Source organism: Saccopteryx bilineata, chromosome 1 (genome assembly GCF_036850765.1).
Source record: "Saccopteryx bilineata isolate mSacBil1 chromosome 1, mSacBil1_pri_phased_curated, whole genome shotgun sequence".
In the NCBI taxonomy this organism is placed as follows: Eukaryota; Metazoa; Chordata; class Mammalia; order Chiroptera; family Emballonuridae; genus Saccopteryx; species Saccopteryx bilineata.
The window spans coordinates 269,839,163-269,856,975 of NC_089490.1; the positions used below are offsets into that span (position 1 = coordinate 269,839,163).

At 38.6% G+C, this 17,813-nt stretch overlaps 1 protein-coding gene across 14 annotated transcripts in view; it reads left to right on the top strand.

Moving 5' to 3' along the window:
- The window catches only part of PDE4D (phosphodiesterase 4D), a 1,576,413-nt gene that overhangs the window by 1,208,251 nt on the left and 350,349 nt on the right, over positions 1 to 17,813 (top strand). The window contains exon 1 of one of the 14 annotated variants that reach the window (XM_066242877.1): positions 3,492 to 3,752. The exons of the other annotated variants lie outside the window; for them this stretch is intronic. Within the exon in view, the coding sequence (XP_066098974.1) occupies positions 3,688 to 3,752 (65 nt within the window). The 5' untranslated portion in view covers positions 3,492 to 3,687. Of the gene's footprint in view, positions 1 to 3,491; positions 3,753 to 17,813 lie in introns of those variants that run through there. 14 annotated transcript variants of the gene reach the window in all.

Genomic DNA, 17,813 nt, shown 5'->3' on the forward strand with positions numbered 1-17,813 from the left:
TAAAAAAGGTTCATATAATTGTGAGTTTGGATATCACCTTGTCCTTTTCTTGGGTCGTTGCTCAGAGCTCAGGTGAATATGTTGGCGAAGTTTTGTCCTTTTTAACTTCAGTTCTTGCAATAAATCCTGAGCTGGCAGGAGGAAGAGAGGGAAGGGCAAGGGGTAGAAAAGAAAAGAAATGGAATTAGGTCACGTTTCTGGAGGCTTCTGCGTTGGGGACAGTGAGACCCCTGTGATCATTTCATACCTCCTTTACAAAGGGCTCTTCCAGTTTTATTTTATTCTCTGACCCAGAGAATAAATTAGTAGACTTCTAAAGCATTTTCCTCAAATGCTGATTGTGAGTCTCTATATATGGTACCACATTAATAATAGTTTTCCTTCTCAGTTTGACATAAGATCATGTAGCTTTCTAAGATGTTTTCTTTAAATTAGATTTTTACAGCTTTTATGTATAAGCATGAATTCATACTAATATCAGTAAGGAAAAGAGATAAGTATGTTAGAATGCTTATAGCTGTAACAGAAAGCTGTAACTCAGTTGGCTTAAACCTGAGGTGGGAAGCTGAAATCACTCAGTAACTCAGTGAGTCCTTTCCATCTTTATTTTTTGCCATCTTCAAATGTAATGTTGGTGTTTTTTTTTTAACTTTTCCCCATGACCCCAAAATGTCTGTCAACATCCTATGTATCAAATGCAAATAACTATGCCTAGCGAAAAAAGAAAGATCTTCTTTTCTTTATGTCTTCTTCTAAAATAGAGAAAAACCCTTCCCAAACCGACTCCCCCTGACTTCTCCTCATGGTCTCATTGATCACAATTGCATCACATGCTATAATGTCTTAACCAGTCACTGCCACAGAGATGGTGCTTCCCTGATTAGCTGAGACAATCAGGTTTCCTTCATGGGGACCATGGCTGAGGCCCACTGCCCCAAAAGTACATGGCCACAAAGGCGTGTGGGTATTTGAATTACACTTCAGTTCTAGTCAGAGGGAGAAATGACTTGTTTAGGACACCTATAGAGTCAGCTACAAGTTAATGAGAAGTTACAGTGTAAGTCCAGATACTATAGAAATATACAAGAAGGGCACCTAGTCAGGCTTGCTAGAGAAAGGGTAAAGGAGAGTGTTATCTGACCTGAGATATCAAGGACAAGAGGAGATACCCCAGGGAATGGTGGGGGGAGGAGAAAGAGGAGATCAGATAGACAGAGTAGCATGTGCAAAGGACTGTGAATAAGAGAGGTCATGGTGGGTTTGGGAGGACGCTGAACACCAATTTGTCTAAAGTATAAAGCACAAGGTGGCTACCAATCAGAAATTAGGCTGGAGACATATACTGGAGTATATAATAAGTCATATAGAAATTCATATTTTATTCTGCCACAGTAGGGAGCCAATGAAAGATTTTAAGCAGCAAATGACATAAACAGATTTACACTTAAAAATACTTATTTGACCAGGAAATCAACTTATACATGGTTAAGACTGGAGGTAGATGGAACAAATGAGAATCAGTTGCAATAATTCTGGGGGGAGATGGTGATAGAGCTACAGAAAAGTAAATATATTTGATCGACATTTAGGAGCTTTGACTAATCAGGACTTAGTTAATAGGAAGTGAGAGAAGTAGGAATCAATAATCATTCAGATTTCAGGTTGGTCAACTAGGAGGATGAAACTGACCTTTATTGAGTTATGACACACAAAGTAGAAGCCGATTTTGGAGGGGGTGTGGATAGATTTAAATTGTACTTAATGAGTGTGGGGAGCCTACTCTGTCTGAAATGTAAGAGAAATATTTCTGTTCTTAAAGTACTTTCAGAGGGTAAGAGATATATTAATCAATGAATGATATAAGACTCTAATTTATTGTAGAAGGTGTTAAGTAAAGCAAAAGAGCAATAAAGTTTGGAGAAGGAAGTGATTTTTCCTGAGGGATAAATGAGTGGAAGAATCTGAAATTACTCATAAAAGATAAAAATTTTAGTTGATACTTGCCTGTAAAGATTTGACTGATGTGAATTGTAAAGGGGTAGGGGCCTTGTGCTCTATGTGAGGCAAATTTGAAAAATGATAATTGGCTAGGTTGCTAGGGCACATTTGAATGGATATAATAAAATATAAAGTTTGGGGGCTAGTTGAATTGGTCAGAACTCTGAGGATGCCAAGAGAAAAAAAATATGAACACTACGTGTATTGATCTTTTATTGCAAGGTATATTAATTAGCTATTAATACAATAACACTACATAGCAAAATATTTGTAGCATATAACAATAAGCATTTGTTCCTTGTTCATAGGTCTGCGGGTAGGCTGGGATGGCTCTGTTTCAGGCTGCAGGGGGCCTTCATGTTTGTTCCTCATATTTCTCCTTCTTCTTGGATCAGTGGTTTCCCAGAGCCTGTTCTTGTCATGGTATAGTTAGCAACTCCCAGAATGGCAAGTGGAACACTGTATAACTCATAATGCCTCAGCTTGGAACAGGCAGATCATTTGTATTCACATTCTGTTAGTAAAAAAAAAAAAAAAAAGAGCCAAGCCCATTATCCTTGAGGGAGGACAGTGAGGGGGAGAAAGACAGCGAAGGCAGTGAGTATTTACTGAATAATAATTAATCCATGACGTAAGGGTAGATAGAAATTTCAGATATCATAGGATTTGACCCATCAGCCACAAACTTTTGGAACACTGGGGTGCTCTTTTGTGGAGTCCCCGATGGGTTTCTTAGAGACACTCAGTACAGCAAACCTATTTGAGTGACCTCCTTTTTGCCTTATTCTTGGCCCTTCCAAAGGGGTGATATGGGCCCATAAACTGCTCATTGAGCTGAATGATTACTGGTCAGAATTAGAACCAGCTTTTTTCATGATCATCTCATGGTCACAATTAGTTACCTTTGTTCTAATGCAACAGCGCCAGTCTCTTCCTCTAAGACTAATTACAGGTCGATGTTACCTCTCTCAACAGCACTACTGAGTGATAAGAACTAAAGCAATAAAAGATGATCTCAGTATTTTCCTTAACATGTAGTTTTTGGCCTTCTCCCAGGAGCCCAGCACATTTACGAAAGCCAAGCTAAGACACTGTGCTGGTTATTGTACCAATAATGTGCCCTAGTTACTCTGAGAAAGTATATGACCCATGGAAGTAATATAATTTTCTCATCATTGAAGATATCCTCAAATTGAGTGCAGTCTAGCTCTCTATTTACTTGCTCCCTAAGCAGGAGATTTTAGCCATATTTTGAATTCCTGAATTAAAGAAATTATAATTGTATTAATTGATTGACAAATTCTCAAGTCCAAATAGTTTCATGGTGCTTGAGTAGATGTATATGTGTGCCTTCCTCTGAGATCATCCTTTTATATTGATCCTGGTGACATGGTCAAATAATAGAGGAGAGAGTTCACTTCCTAATTCCCTGTACTTCCCAAATTGCACTCAGCACTTTTTCTCATTTTATCCTATGGCACCAGTGCGGCTAAGCACTGACCAGTGACTCAAGAAGGCCACGTGCAGTGAGATAGAGGTGCCTTTCCCAGCACAGTGCTACCTCGAGGTTCCTTTTCACATCACCAGGACGAAATGTGTGACTGCTCCTTTCCTCTCCATCCCGTAGACACTCCAGATCAAAGCTCTGGCTTCTCTCTATGACTACTTTCCCACTGCAGACTCTCCTTGATGTTGAAGGAGGCCTTTGAAAAAGAGGAAGAGAGAGAAGGGGGAACCCAAAGACAAGAAGCTGAGTAAGAGGCCAAACTTAAGAAACATATTTATGTTTACTCATTTGCAAAATAAATCCTACTGAGACCCTTAAATGCTCACTGTCATAGGGACTGTGCTTGAAAAATCTGATTTCAACCCTAAGCATCAGTACCTTGTCCAGGCAGGGCAATAGACCTGAGGATTTATTACTACACCTATCTTAGGAAAAAGCCCCGGTCAAGGACAGGTACTAGGAGTGCCCTCCCAGAGGGAGAGAAGACATAATCTAGGTAACATAGCAGGTGTGTTGTGATAACTCATGAGGTGCTAAATTAGAGTGAAGTCAGAAAGAGGGTATGATATAAACTGATATAAGCTGTGGCTGAACAAGGTACACGTAGCATCAGGTCAAGTCTAATACAAAAGGAAAGATACTAGCCCTGGGTTTCATACCTTGAGTACTTTCCTGTAGGCATGAGTCCTTAGAACAGCTGACCTTGAAAATTAAATGACATTACATTTTTTTATTTGCTACAAATAAATTGAAAAATAGCAGACTACTTATTTGGTTTGTATTTATGAAAATAACAAAATACTTCAACAAGACATTGTTGCTGTATTAGTTGGTGCATTGTTTGGTGAAGGAGTGAAGGAAAAGGGAAGCAGGAGGGAAAGAAAAAGAAAGAAAAGAACAGAGAAGAAAAGGAAACAAGGGAGAGAGATCAGGAAGGAAAAAAATGTGCTGAATTTTACTTTTTAAAAACCAATATTTAGCCTGACCTGTGGTGGTGCAGTGGATAAAGCATCGACCTGGAAATGCTGAGGTCGCCGGTTCGAAACCCTGGGCTTGCCTGGTCAAGGCACATATGGGAGTTGATGCTTCCAGCTCCTCCCCCCTGTCTCTCTCTCCTCTCTGTCTCTCTCTGTCTCTGTCTCTCTCCTCTCTAAAATGAATAAATAAAAATAAAAAAAATAAAAACCAATATTTATTAATAAATTATATACTCTTTATCAAATCTTGTATCACCTTTTTTTTTCAGTCTTCACAGGTCAGATTTGTCACTTCCAAATGTGCTATGTTTATAAAATGGTTTTTAGATTTTAAAGGAATGATTATCAATGTTGGCTCATTTAAAAATTTTTAAAAGATTACTTGACACAAAACATAGATAAATCATATAAATAAGTATAATTATAAGTAAATGCTTTTAAGTTAAAATTTAATAAGTTGTTATAGTTAAAAATATTTTACCATATATTCCCCCTGTATAAAGTTTTCTCATAAATAATAGCTTAGCTTACACTTATTAGGGTGTCTGTGAAGTCTGGACACTGATAAGGTTTTATATTTTAATAGACTAACAATGTCTTTTCTGGTATTACATATTGTTACCTTTGTTTCCAGGCTGAGTGTTGGCAGTATTCTAAGTCCTTTGTGTGTATTAATTCATTTAGGCTGCTTGGTTAGTACTTCTCTCACCTTTTCAACACTTCACCCTACCAAGTGAGTTTTCATACACACACACACACACACTTACTTTAGCAGTTGGAATTTTGGCTATCATGGAATTCAAGAATACAAAATTTCAGTAAGACATGACTGGGGATGCTACCAAGACTATCTAAGCATTCTTGGGTGTGGGTACGGAGGCTCTTCCGCTGACCCTTATCAAAGGTTTTGCTTCATTGCTCTAGAAATCATGTGCAGAGTTTTATTTTACTGTACTTTTTGTATTTCTCTTGCAGAACTGACTTGAGTCATGTTAGAAGGTATTCCATGTATGTTTGGAAAAATACATTACAGAAATCTTCCTATACAGAAATTTTAAAGTAATTAAAAAAATTGTATTACTACAGCATTTGTACAAAGAATTTCAGAATATAATATTGTATGCCTTTCTCAGCAGAATTTTTAACTGTGCTTGTTCAAGGACTACAAATGCATAAAATATAAAAGACAAAACTAGATTAAGTATTGTAATTATAGGTAACCTCAAAAAATATTAATAACGTCTTTTATACATACTTGGTTAATATTTTACTCATGCAAAAGGAAAAATGCAGAATCATAGCTGAAGTTGATATAGGACCTGTCTAAAACCAGCTATGTAATTTCCATTATTTTCTCCCCATCAATGGAAAATTACTGTCGGCTAAACTGGAGTCTAGAGACTGTGAGCGAATGTCTGTTTCCTTTCCACAACTGAGTGTCTCAAACTTGTTTCAATAGGTAAAATTACCAGGAAAGGTCAGAGATTAGTTTTTCATGCATGATGGATTCCATTTGCTTTAAAAGTATTATACCAGCAGGTACAATACCTTTTCTTTCCTGACTTTAGAACAAAATTAGAATTCAAATATTCATAGTTTTGAGTCAACCCCAAACCATTTCCTTTTGTTTATTTTTCCTTGGCAAAATGATATGTATTTTTTTTGTATTTTTCTGAAGTGAGAAGGGTGAAGGCAGAGAGACAGACTCCCGCATGTGCCCCACCAGGACCCACCCGGCATGCCAACTAGGGGGCGATGCTCTGCTCATCTGGAGTGTTACACCATTGCAACTGAAGCCATTCTAGCACCTGAGGCGGAGGCCATGGAGCCATACTCAGTGCCTGAGCCAACTTTGCTCCAATGGAGCCTTGGCTGTGGGAAAGGAAGAGAGAGATAGAGAGAAAGGAGAAGGGGAAGGGTGGAGAAGCAGATGAGTGCTTCTCCTGTGTGCCCTGGCCGGGAATCAAACCCAGGACTTCCACACACCATGCCAACACTCTACCACTGAGCCAACCAGCCAGGGCCAATATGTATTTTTTAATGGTAAAGAAGAAAGGTTTCTGGGAATCAAATAGATATATAATAAATATTCTCCCAAATTTGAAATTAGTCTGCAATCTCTGGATACTGTATACCAATTTTTTAATTGAGTTTAAGTTGTATTTTATTAGATTTTAAGCTCTTTGAAATCAGGGACTTTGTATTTTTAAATAAATGCCTTCACAGATGATAACATGTCCTTTTTCTTGTGTGTTGTCTTAACTAATGACTGTCCAAAATGGACATAAAGACTACATTCTTTCTTACTCTTAAAGGAAAAAGAGTTTCCCAACTACAAAATTAGAGATAAAAGATCAGAAAAAGTAATCCACATATTGATTGGGCTGTAATTGTATGACAACAGCAGCCATCTTGTACAGAAAGGCTGGACTTCATAGTTGATTTCTTTAACACGCTGTTGTTCATTATAAAAATAATAATAATAATGCAACCAGAAATTGCGAGATAAGAAGTAAAAATTTTTGCCTATCATTCTACCACCATAAAACAATTAACATTTTCATATATCTTTATGTTTTCCCTTTTCATAAGTTTTAATCAATCTGTAAGTGTACTTTTTGCACCACTTCATTGACTACAAGAGCATATGTCCCCCTCTATCAGAACCTTTATTTTCTTTTTCTAAGGACTTCTTTTGTGTGTTTGAAGCAATTTCAACTTAACTCTATTGCTTATACAGGGTGGGGCAAAAGTAGGCCTACAGTTATTTGTATGGAAAATAATGCAATAAATAATAACACGAGAATAAACTCTGTTTGGAGCACTCACAACTGTAAACCTACTTTTGCCTCACCTTGTTTTGTATAAGTAAACTGCCCCTCAGGGAACAAACACCTTTTCTTCCAAAAATCAAAGAGAAGACTGAGAACTTTGTGATTTTAATTAATTACTGCCTCTCAAAAAAAAATAAATAAATCTAATCTCATATCCCTGCCAGTTAATAGGTATGTGTCTCTAGCTGTGTGACCTGAGCAAACTACTCAGCTGTACTGTCTTTCCATTTTCTCATCTGTAAATTGTAGATAATGTACAGAGTAAGTAAAGGTTCAATGCTGTATTTGTTATTGTTACTATTGGGTTTTAGTCTAAAACTTCCTCTAATCTAACAGAAAAGACTATTTGAAACAATTCACTAAATTTGTCAATAAACCATGCAACATTTATTGAAGTGCCTCCAATATCCCTTAGACAGGAAGAAACGGTGGTTTATACCCAAAACTTTATTACAGATTTCTTCTCAAAATATATGCCATTAATTAATTCAAAAAGTCTTTCCTTTCTCTGTCACTTGTCAAAACTGAATTGCTGTAGGCCTATTTTTCATAAAAAGGAGAACTGCCCTTAAAGGAGGAAGTAAGATCAGGGACAAGTAAAATTTCTTAAGTTCTATGCCTTCTTAGACAGGCGCCTGCTTTGGCTTGAGGACGGAGTACTAAATCAAACAACATAACAGAGCCTGGAAGTGTCGGAAGGTAGAATGAATCGTTTATAATAAGCCAGTTTGCTCTCAGCTCTGACAGCATCCAGCTACATAACCTCAAGGGACCTCTATGGAAAAAAATGAAGGGAAATACTTTGGGCTTTAGAGCTTTTTATTTCCTGTGAGCAACGCATCTCCTGCCCTTCTCTCACCCATGTCCCCATTGTCCTCACATTGCGTCTTCCTGCTAATTCACTGCCTGTGCCTGGTGAGTCAAGGGCTGAAGTTGTTTATGAATATTTTTAAAAAAACAACATTAAGTCAGACATAAATTGACTCTGTGTGCCTGAAGGGGCTGTGGCCTTTTGACACGCCAGCAATTTGAGATGTTGTATTATGCTGCAGAGATAAAGAGTAGGATGAACCTATTTTAGGTTGGGGAAGCTTACTGGTCCTTTGCCTTGGTGCTGCTAAGTGCAGCAACATGTTAATTGATTTTGATAGAGCCAAAAAAATCATTAACTGGCCTTCTTCCCACTGGCTGACGAAGGCTGATAATACATACACATTGACCTCTAGTGAGTGGCATGAATACAGATGATTCTAAAGGGCAAGAACCAGTCTTCTCGAAGTCTTCCGTGGCTGGGGGTTTCCCCTTCTTGCCAATTGCTGCCCACCAAGTGAGTGGGTACTTTCAAAGTCTAGGCAAATGCAAGAAGCAATTTCTTTGGCTCAGATGTGGAGTGGCCTGCTAGAGGCAACAGTATGTGAAGAGGGAATGTCACCAGCTGCTAGTTCTCAAATTACCAGCGTGGATTGGCAGCTGAGGGAATGGTGTGCGTCTGTCCTGTGGCACTGAGGCCATGACCAGCATTTCTCAACCCCTAGAGGAGACTTGGAAATACTCCACCGAGGATGGCAGCACTGGAACCTGGCATCAGGTTTAGAAGTTAAGTGTCCAAGGACAGATTTTCTCATTTCTCCACCTCTGCTCATGTGTAAAGTAGCAGGTATTTTCAGAGCTGAGAAAGACAGGTGTCCAGTGGTTATGATGGCATCTGTTCACCCTAGTCCACCATGCCAAGTTTCATAGCCATTAGCAATTAAGTTTGGTGAAGACTGCTTCCTCCATCCACAACTGGAGCTGACACTAGCCACATTCCAGAATTCATTATGCAGAGCTGTGTCTGAGGATAAGTGAATTAGGTAGTTTTTAAAAATTAACTGTATATAACCTTTTCCTCTTCCACACAAGTCACGATAATTTTCCCACTACTGGTTCAACCCATGTGAGGACAACTTATATACAGATCAGCAGCAGGATGGAAATCTACTCTGAGCTTTATGATGTTTCAACCTACTGAAGCATCTAATCCTTTATACATTTCCTTCTTCCTTTCTAACCCAAAATATACTCGTGCTCACCTGCTCTAGAACATGATCATCTTTTTTTCCATATTTATTGAGGTATAATTGACAAGCAAAAATTATATATATTTAAGGTATTCAGTGTAATGTTTTGATATACCTTATACATGGTGAAATTTAATGAACATATTAAATCAGCACACTTATACACAATCAATTTAATGAACACATTCATCACTTACATTGTTACCATTTTTTTGGTGTGGGTGGTAAGATCACTTAAGATTTACTCTCTTAGCAACATTCAAGCTTACAATACAGCATTATCAACTATAATCACCATACTATATGTTAGCTGTCCAGAACTCATTCATCCTGTAAGTAAAAGTTGGTACCCTTTGACCAACATCTACCCATTTTCCCCACTCCTCCCAGCTCCTAGAAATTATTGATCTACTCTCTGCTTCTATAGGTTTGACTCTTTTAATTCTACATATGAGTTAGATTATACAGCATGTGTCTTTCTCTATTTGGCTTACCTCACTTTGCATGATGTCTACCAAGTTCATTAATGTTGTTGCAAATGGCAAGATTTCCTTCTTTCTTATAGCTGAAATATATACTCCATTGTGCCTATACTCTCATAGCTGAATAATACTCCATTGTGCCTATGTACCATGTTTTCATCTATTCCTCTGTCAATAGACAGTTAGGCTGTTTCCATACCTTTTTTTGTTCTGTATTCTTCCAAAGTCAGAAGGTGGGGGGGAGGCAGGGAGGCAGGCAGACAGACAGACTCCTGCATGTGCCCAACTGAGATCTGCCCAACCAGGATCCACCTGGTATGCCCACCAGGGGCAATACTCAGCCTCTCTGGGGCATCGCTCTGCTGCAATTGGAGCCATTCTAGCACCTGAGGTGGAGGCCATGGAGCCATCCTCAGTGCCCGGGCCAACTTTGCTCCAATGGAGCCTTGGCTGCGGGAAGGGAAGAGAGAGACAGAGAGAAAGGATGGGGAAGGGTGGAGAAGCACATGGGTGCCTCTCCTGTGTGCCCTGGCCAAGAATCAAACCCAAGACTTCCACATGCCGGGCTGACGCTCTACTGCTAAGCCAACCCACCAGGGCTCCATATCTTGACTATTGTGAATAACGCTGCAGTTCACATGGGAGTACAGATATATCTTCAAGATAATGATTTTATTTCCTTTGGATATATACTCAGTAATGATTTTATTGAGTCATATGTAATTCTGTGTTTTGAGGAGCCCCCATGCAGTTTTCCAAAATGGCTACACCAATTTACATTGCCATCAGTAATATACAAGGGTTCCTTTTCAAAGCTTGCCAACACTTGTCATCTCTTGCTTTTTTGGTAAATGCTATTCTAACAGGTGTGAGGTACTGTCTCATTGTAGTTTTAATTTGTATTTCCTTGTTGGGTGGTGATATTGAGTACCTTTTATGAATTTGTTGGTCATTTGTATATCTTCCTTGGGAAAATATCTGTTTAGGTTTGCTGCCCATTTTTAATTGGATTATTTCTTGTTCTTGTTCTTGTTTTACTATTCAGTATATGAGTTTCTTTATATGTTATATGTTAACCCCTTATCAGATATGTGTTTTGCAAATATTTTCTCTCATTTCTTAGGTTGCCTTTTCATTTTGTTCATTATTTCCCTTGCTGTGCAGAGTTATTTACTTTGTTGTAACCCTACTTGTTTATTTTTGCTTTTGTTGCCATGTATTTTCAATGCCATATCCAAAAAGTCATTACTAGGACTAATGTCAAGGAGGGTTTTCCTATCTTCAATTACTTAAGTGAGGTCAATGACATTTAAAAAAAATGCATTCAGTTTTCAAAAAGAAGTCCAGGTAATATACTCTTGAAAGAATTAGTTTTAGTGATCATAAACATGTAAAGAAAAACATACTTTTCAAAATTTCATAAACTTTACAGTTATATGATTTTCAAATCTAACTCCAGCTTCTCAGTATGCCCTTATGATTGCAAAGTCCCATAGCTCTGAAGCCAGATGCATTCATAACATGAAGGTTTGTGCCATTATCTTTATGTACCTTTTGATCAAATATTTAAATTATTGTGAATGGTCTGAAAACTTATTACCTTTATTTGTTCTCTAATTCTCTCTCTCTCTCACACACACACACACACACACACACACACACACACACACACACAGAATCAAACCTCCTCTAAACTCCTTCTTAGTCCTACTCAGCAGGATAGCGATCAAAACCACAGAAAATTCTATATTTTCCCTCTACCCTTCCTCACCATTTCACAGTGGACTTTTTTCTTCCTAAGGATTTAGAAAGAAAACAAATCAGAAAGTCCTTTACTGGTCTCAGTAAAAAAAATTGTCCTTGTCCTCTCCCCAGATTAAAATACTTGTTATAAATAGTTTTAGATTCAAGAACCATTCTGTCAAATTTGTTTTTTAAGTAGTATTAACTAATGACCAACCTAATATAAATCTAAGGTAGTTCTAGATTTTTTAAAAAGATACTCAATACTTAATTGAAAAAGGATACAGATGGGACTAACATATTAACTCTGAATTTATTGTTGATTGACTGACAATATATTTACTTATTTATTTATTTATTCAATTTTAGAGAAAGGAGAAAGAGAGAGAGAAGGGGGGAGGAGCAGGAAGCATCAACTCCCATATGTGCCTTGCCCAGGCAAGCCCAGGGTTTTGTTTTGTTTTTTGTATTTTTCTGAAGCTAGAAACAGGGAGAGACAGTCAGACTGACTCCCGCATACGCCCAACCGGGATCCACCCGGCATGCCCACCAGGGGGCGACGCTCTGCCCATCCGGGGCGTCACTCTGTCGCTCTGTCGCGACCAGAGCCACTCTAGCGCCTGGGGCAGAGGCCAAGGGGCCATCCCCAGCACCCGGGCCATCTTTGCTCCAATGGGACCTCGGCTGTGGGAAGGGAAGAGAGAGACAGAGAGGAAGGAGGGGGGGAGAAGCAGATGGGCGCTCCTCCTGTGTGCCCTGGCCGGGAATCGAACCTGGGACTCCTGCACGCCAGGCTGACGCTCTACCACTGAGCCAACCGGCCAGGGCAAGCCCAGGGTTTTAAACCGGCGATCTTGGCATTCCAGGTCGACGTTTTATCCACTGTGCCACCATAGGTCAGGCCAATCAATATCTTTAGTGTATTTATATTATTAAGGGATATATGTCAAACATGTACACACATGTAGGGAAATGTGTGTGTGTGTGTGTGTGTGTGTGTTTGAGTATGTTGGTTCACACTGGCAGGAAATACACTGATTCAGAGCAATACCAATTTTGGGCCAGGCAAATAAATTAACATTTTCATTTCTTCTAGAAATAACACATTTGCTTGTCCACGTGTGACCTATCCATTTGATCCTTAGCACAAACACACAAATAATAAGGTATTTTTGGTTCATGTCGTAAACTCTGTGAATCTGTAATACATATAATTTTTTAAAGTTTTTCACTGACCTACCTTCTGGTATCCTATTTCATGTGTGTGTACCAGAGACTGGAAAGGCCAAATGACAAAGAGGAGGATATAAACACTAATCTGAAAGAATATAGGCACTCCTGTGTTCATTGCAGTGTTATTTACAATAGCCAAGATCTGGAAACAGCCCAACTGCCCATCAGTAGGTGAGATAAAAAAAACTGTGGTACATTTACACAGTGGAATACTACTCAGTTGTAAAAAAGAAAAAATAGAAGAAGGAAATCTAACCCTTTATGACAGCCTGGATGGACTTGGAGAGTATTATGCTAAGTGAAATAAGCCAGTCGGAGAAGGACAATGTTGGGCAGATAAAATGTATTATGCTCACTTTGTTAAAGATGGCGCTGCCCACGTGGAGGCCATTGCCCAGGTGATATTAATGTGTGTCTCTGTGTGCTGTGGGCAGGCAGAATCTTTGTAACCTGGGGCTTGGTGTTTGGATTAAGCCTTTCCCACCCTTTTTGATGTGGGGTGGTACAATCCCATCATGCCCCAGATAAGTGACTTTGTCTTAGAGACTTTCCTATTTTGTATATTGGATTAAAAGTTTGGATTTCTACACTATAAAATGGGGGCAGAACAGGAGCTTGCTCTCTTGGTTCCTGAGATTATCATTAGAGGAGAGAGCAGAGAGCAGAGAAAGGCCACATGGAGGAGGCCAGGAGAAGCAGCCAAGATGGCGGAGTGTTGAGTGAGAAGCCAGTTAGTGCAGAGTTTGTGCAGGGAGAAGGAAGGAGATGGGGAACAGAGGTGAATAAGTCTGGTGAGCTAGAAATCTTTGATTCTAGGAAACTCGGATAAGTCAGTAGCTTTGTGAGCACTGAATGTAAGTGGGTTTTGGAGCCCAGTGTGAATTTTTTACTTGCCCGGGGTGCAAGCTAGGATTAAAGACAATGACCCACCAGTTTTTGGCTCCATTGTTTCTTTACCGACTGTCCGAATCCAATGTGAACCTGCATGGTCCAGGCTGCTGTGATGGTGGCCGTGGATACTGGCTTTACATACAAGTACCATGTGATTTCACTTATATGTGTAATCTAATGAACAAAATAAACAAACAAAATAGAAACAGACACATCAATACAGAGAACAGACTGACAGCTGTCAGATGGGTGAGGGTTTGTGAGACTGGGTAAAAATGGTAAAGAAATTAAGCAAAAAAAAAACTAAAAAGAGAAGATGGATAGAGAGAAAGAAAGAGGTACTTGAGAAAACTTGGCAATTTATTAAGTAAAATAGTAACAATTCAGGGTTTGATAAAGAACAACAAACATAACCATCTCACTTTAGTCAGCTTTTATTTATTTTTCAAGTCCCAATCAAAAGTCATCTTTGATATCAAATAGTAGAAGAGGCATATGTTGGTCTAGGTTCCCCCAGATAGAAACCCTGAGACAGGGAATATAAGTAGTTTACTTAGAAAGTTCATGAAACATGAGAGGGGAAGTGATACAGGGAATAGAAAGACTCGAATCGTCCATCATCAAACCCAGGGGTCCCCAAACTTTTTACACAGGGGGCCAGTTCACTGTCCCTCAGACCGTTGGAGGGCCAGACTATAAAAAAACTATGAACAAATCCCTATGCACACTACACATATCTTATTTTAAAGTAAAAAATACTTAAATATTTAAAGTAAAGAATACAATATTTAAAATAGAGAACAAGTAAATTTAAATCATCAACAAACTGACCAGTATTTCAATGGGAACTATGCTCCTCTCAATGACCACCAATGAAAGAGGTGCCCCTTCTGGGTGTGCGGTGGGGGCTGGATAAATGGCCTCAGGGGGCCGCATGCGGCCCACGGGCCGTGGTTTAGGGACCCCTGATCAAACCAGTTACCTCCTTGGGAAAGTGGAGCTGAATCGCACTCAGCAAGACATTGTGTATGGAACAGTCCTCAGAGTTATCCCATCCATGGGACGAGGAAGCTGGAATACTTATCCACCTACTCACCCATTAGTCACCTGTTTCTGAGGATTATTAACAATCCACCCCTTCTAGTTTATTTATTTTGGGGCCAAGCATGTAACTATGGCCACAAATAGCCCTTAGACAGAGACTCACAGGTTAAAAAAAAAACAACACCGCAGTCAGGAAGTTGCAGGTTTGGGGATAACCAGCTTTAAGAGGTGGCTGTCCCAAGGACATGGGTGCTAATACCCTCCCCTATGGGTGTCAGAGACAGTGAGTTAATTTCATCTGCCTGTGTATATAAGGATTTTGAATCAAGCCTTCTATTTCTCCTATGTGTTTGAAAACTTAAACAAAACTATTGTTGTTTTTGACTATGTAACACCAAAGATGATCTTAAGTATAAAGCGATTTCATTTAATTTATCATAAAATTAAATATACAATCATATGTTTACTTGGTAAACTACCGTGTACTTCTATAGGGTGAGTTTTAAAGATGTTTCTCTGCAATCTATTTAATTAAAATGGACTTTAAAAATACTCCATCATATCATTAACCTTCAAAACAAAATTATTGTCTTCTGAGATCTGTAAAACCCGTTTCTTAAATGTCACTGTCGATTACCACTGCTAGAGCTAAGTGGTAAAACAATGGTTTCTCTACCAGCCGAAATGTGATTTCACCAAATAAAAGATGAAATAACCCTTGTGATTAATTGAGCTTTCTTTTGATTTAGGACAAAAGGGGAAAAGTTCCATCTGTGACTAATTCAAGAATTTTAAGAAGTTCTCCTAAATCATTTCGGCAACAAGGCAAATAGGAATCCCAAGATTAGAGGACACTTGAAAAGTCTCTCCTACTCCTCAGGGCCTGGTTGTCCCTTGTCATGCTTTTGTGTGTGGTCTCCTACCCAAAGCTTCATTATCTTTCCACAAATGAATTCCTATCCCACCAACCACAAGGGATCCCTTTCCATTTCTGTTAAAAGCTTTTATGTCCCAATCTTTTTATCAAGATTTACTGATCAAGTAACACTTAACATGGCTGCAGACCTCTCTTAGGCCTTGCCTATCCTTCCGGTCTGTGCCATTCTTCACAAGGCCTCCTTTCTACCAGCTTTCAAGCCCTGTATCTAGAGTCCTCTCTGCTTGAAATCTTTCCTCATTGTTCATCCCACAGGGTTTTTTTCTCTACTTTCTTATCATAATACAGTGGTCCCTCGTCTATAGCGTGGGTGTTGGAAGTATGAGATTCTAGTTAATGTATGCACTATACAATGCATATACAGTGCTTAAAAATGATGCATGATGACTCAAATTAAGGTGAAAAATGTTCTATTTATCAGCACAAAATTCTTTCCTTTGGATTATCATATGACGGATGACCCTGTCTGCAGTAAATTTAACCTGGCTTTGAAATCCTGGAGGAAGAGAGAGAGAGAGAGAGAGTGTGTGTGTGTTGTGTGTGTGTGTGTGTGTGTGTTACTGATTGCTAACTGTACCAGGACCTGAATTAATATTTGGCAACATCAGCATTCATTGTACCAAAAAAGAGCATGGTTCACAGGAGTCAGGCATGACCTCTTCAAACACCAACTGATAGCTACAAAACAAAGATTAATTACAACTACCTTAAAGAGTTGTTTTGAATATTGGGAGAGAAAATATAAAGAACCAAGTAGGGGGGGAAAAAAAGTAGATAGTAGGTGTTGAGTAAATGCTGGTTTCTTTCCACCTTCCCTTGTTTAAATCACCAAATTGCTCATTCAACTAGTCACACAGACTTTGGTTAACAATTAACTAAGGAATAACAATGCAGATTTTTTTTTTTAAATGAAGTCCATTAGGATTAGTTTTATGCATGGATGGCATAAGCACTTACCATTTGTTTTAATTCATTCCTTGTTAAAAACCTGAAAAGTTTACCATTAGAAATGAATTCCAGTGGGTTGTTACTGTTATTTACTATATGTACTATTAAAAAATAAATACTTAACGTTAGCCCATTCTTGCATTAGCCACTCTGCATACAGGAGTTTCTTTGAGATTAATAAAACAGTAAATATTTCCTAAACAGGGGTTAAAAGAAAATCTGGTAACACAATCGCCACCCCCGTCTCAACCCTATTTTGTTTGGCTTCATAGTATTGACCAGGGAGTATTTTTTTGAATTTTGAATTAAGACAAATATTTAACAGGAGAAGATCTCTCATATAGTTTTAAATTTCTCTTTACAAATGAGAAAAGTTGGTTACATTGGGCTCTCATTCAAAAGGGCTGAGCCACACTTCCTTAAAGAGGGGATTCTTATGGACATCTGATTTCTCCAGTAAAAATCTTCAAATGGTTCAGTGAACTTTTACTGTGTTTTCAGTGACACCTGAAAGAAGAAGAAAAAAGGCACAGAGGGGACAACATTATTTTTGCAGTTTTCGCTGACATTTATTTTTGAAATGCTTATCATTTGCCATCAATATCTAAAGATTTCAGGGTTTCTATTAACCTTCAGGGATAATAACATTTGAAAATATACAGCAGACAGACTCCTACAACAAACTTTTTACAATTCTTAATGATAGTCACAAAATTCTGAGTTTCATTTTCTCTAAAAGCATCCTGTTAAACTATTTCTGGTCTTCAGCTTTAAAGGAGACACAGAAAATGTCTCCAGGAGAAATCCTGGAGCCATAAATATTCTTGAAGTAGAATCATACTAATACAGCTGTGGTAATTTTGTATTCATTACAGAATTTTAACAATTGAACAAAAATTTTAATAATAAGAGTTAACATTTATTGAGTCCTTGACTATGTGCTGAGAACACTGTTCTAAGCATTTTACTAACATCAATTAATAGTTCTCCCAACCACCCCAATTACACCCACTTTACAAATGAGCAGACTGAGGCCTAGAAAGGTAAAGCAACGTGACTGGAGAGAGGGGCCAAGCTGAGATTCACACCGTGCCACTGACATCACGGCGTTTCTACCCACTACCTGATACTGTTCTCTCTGCATAGCGCCCTGTGTTCA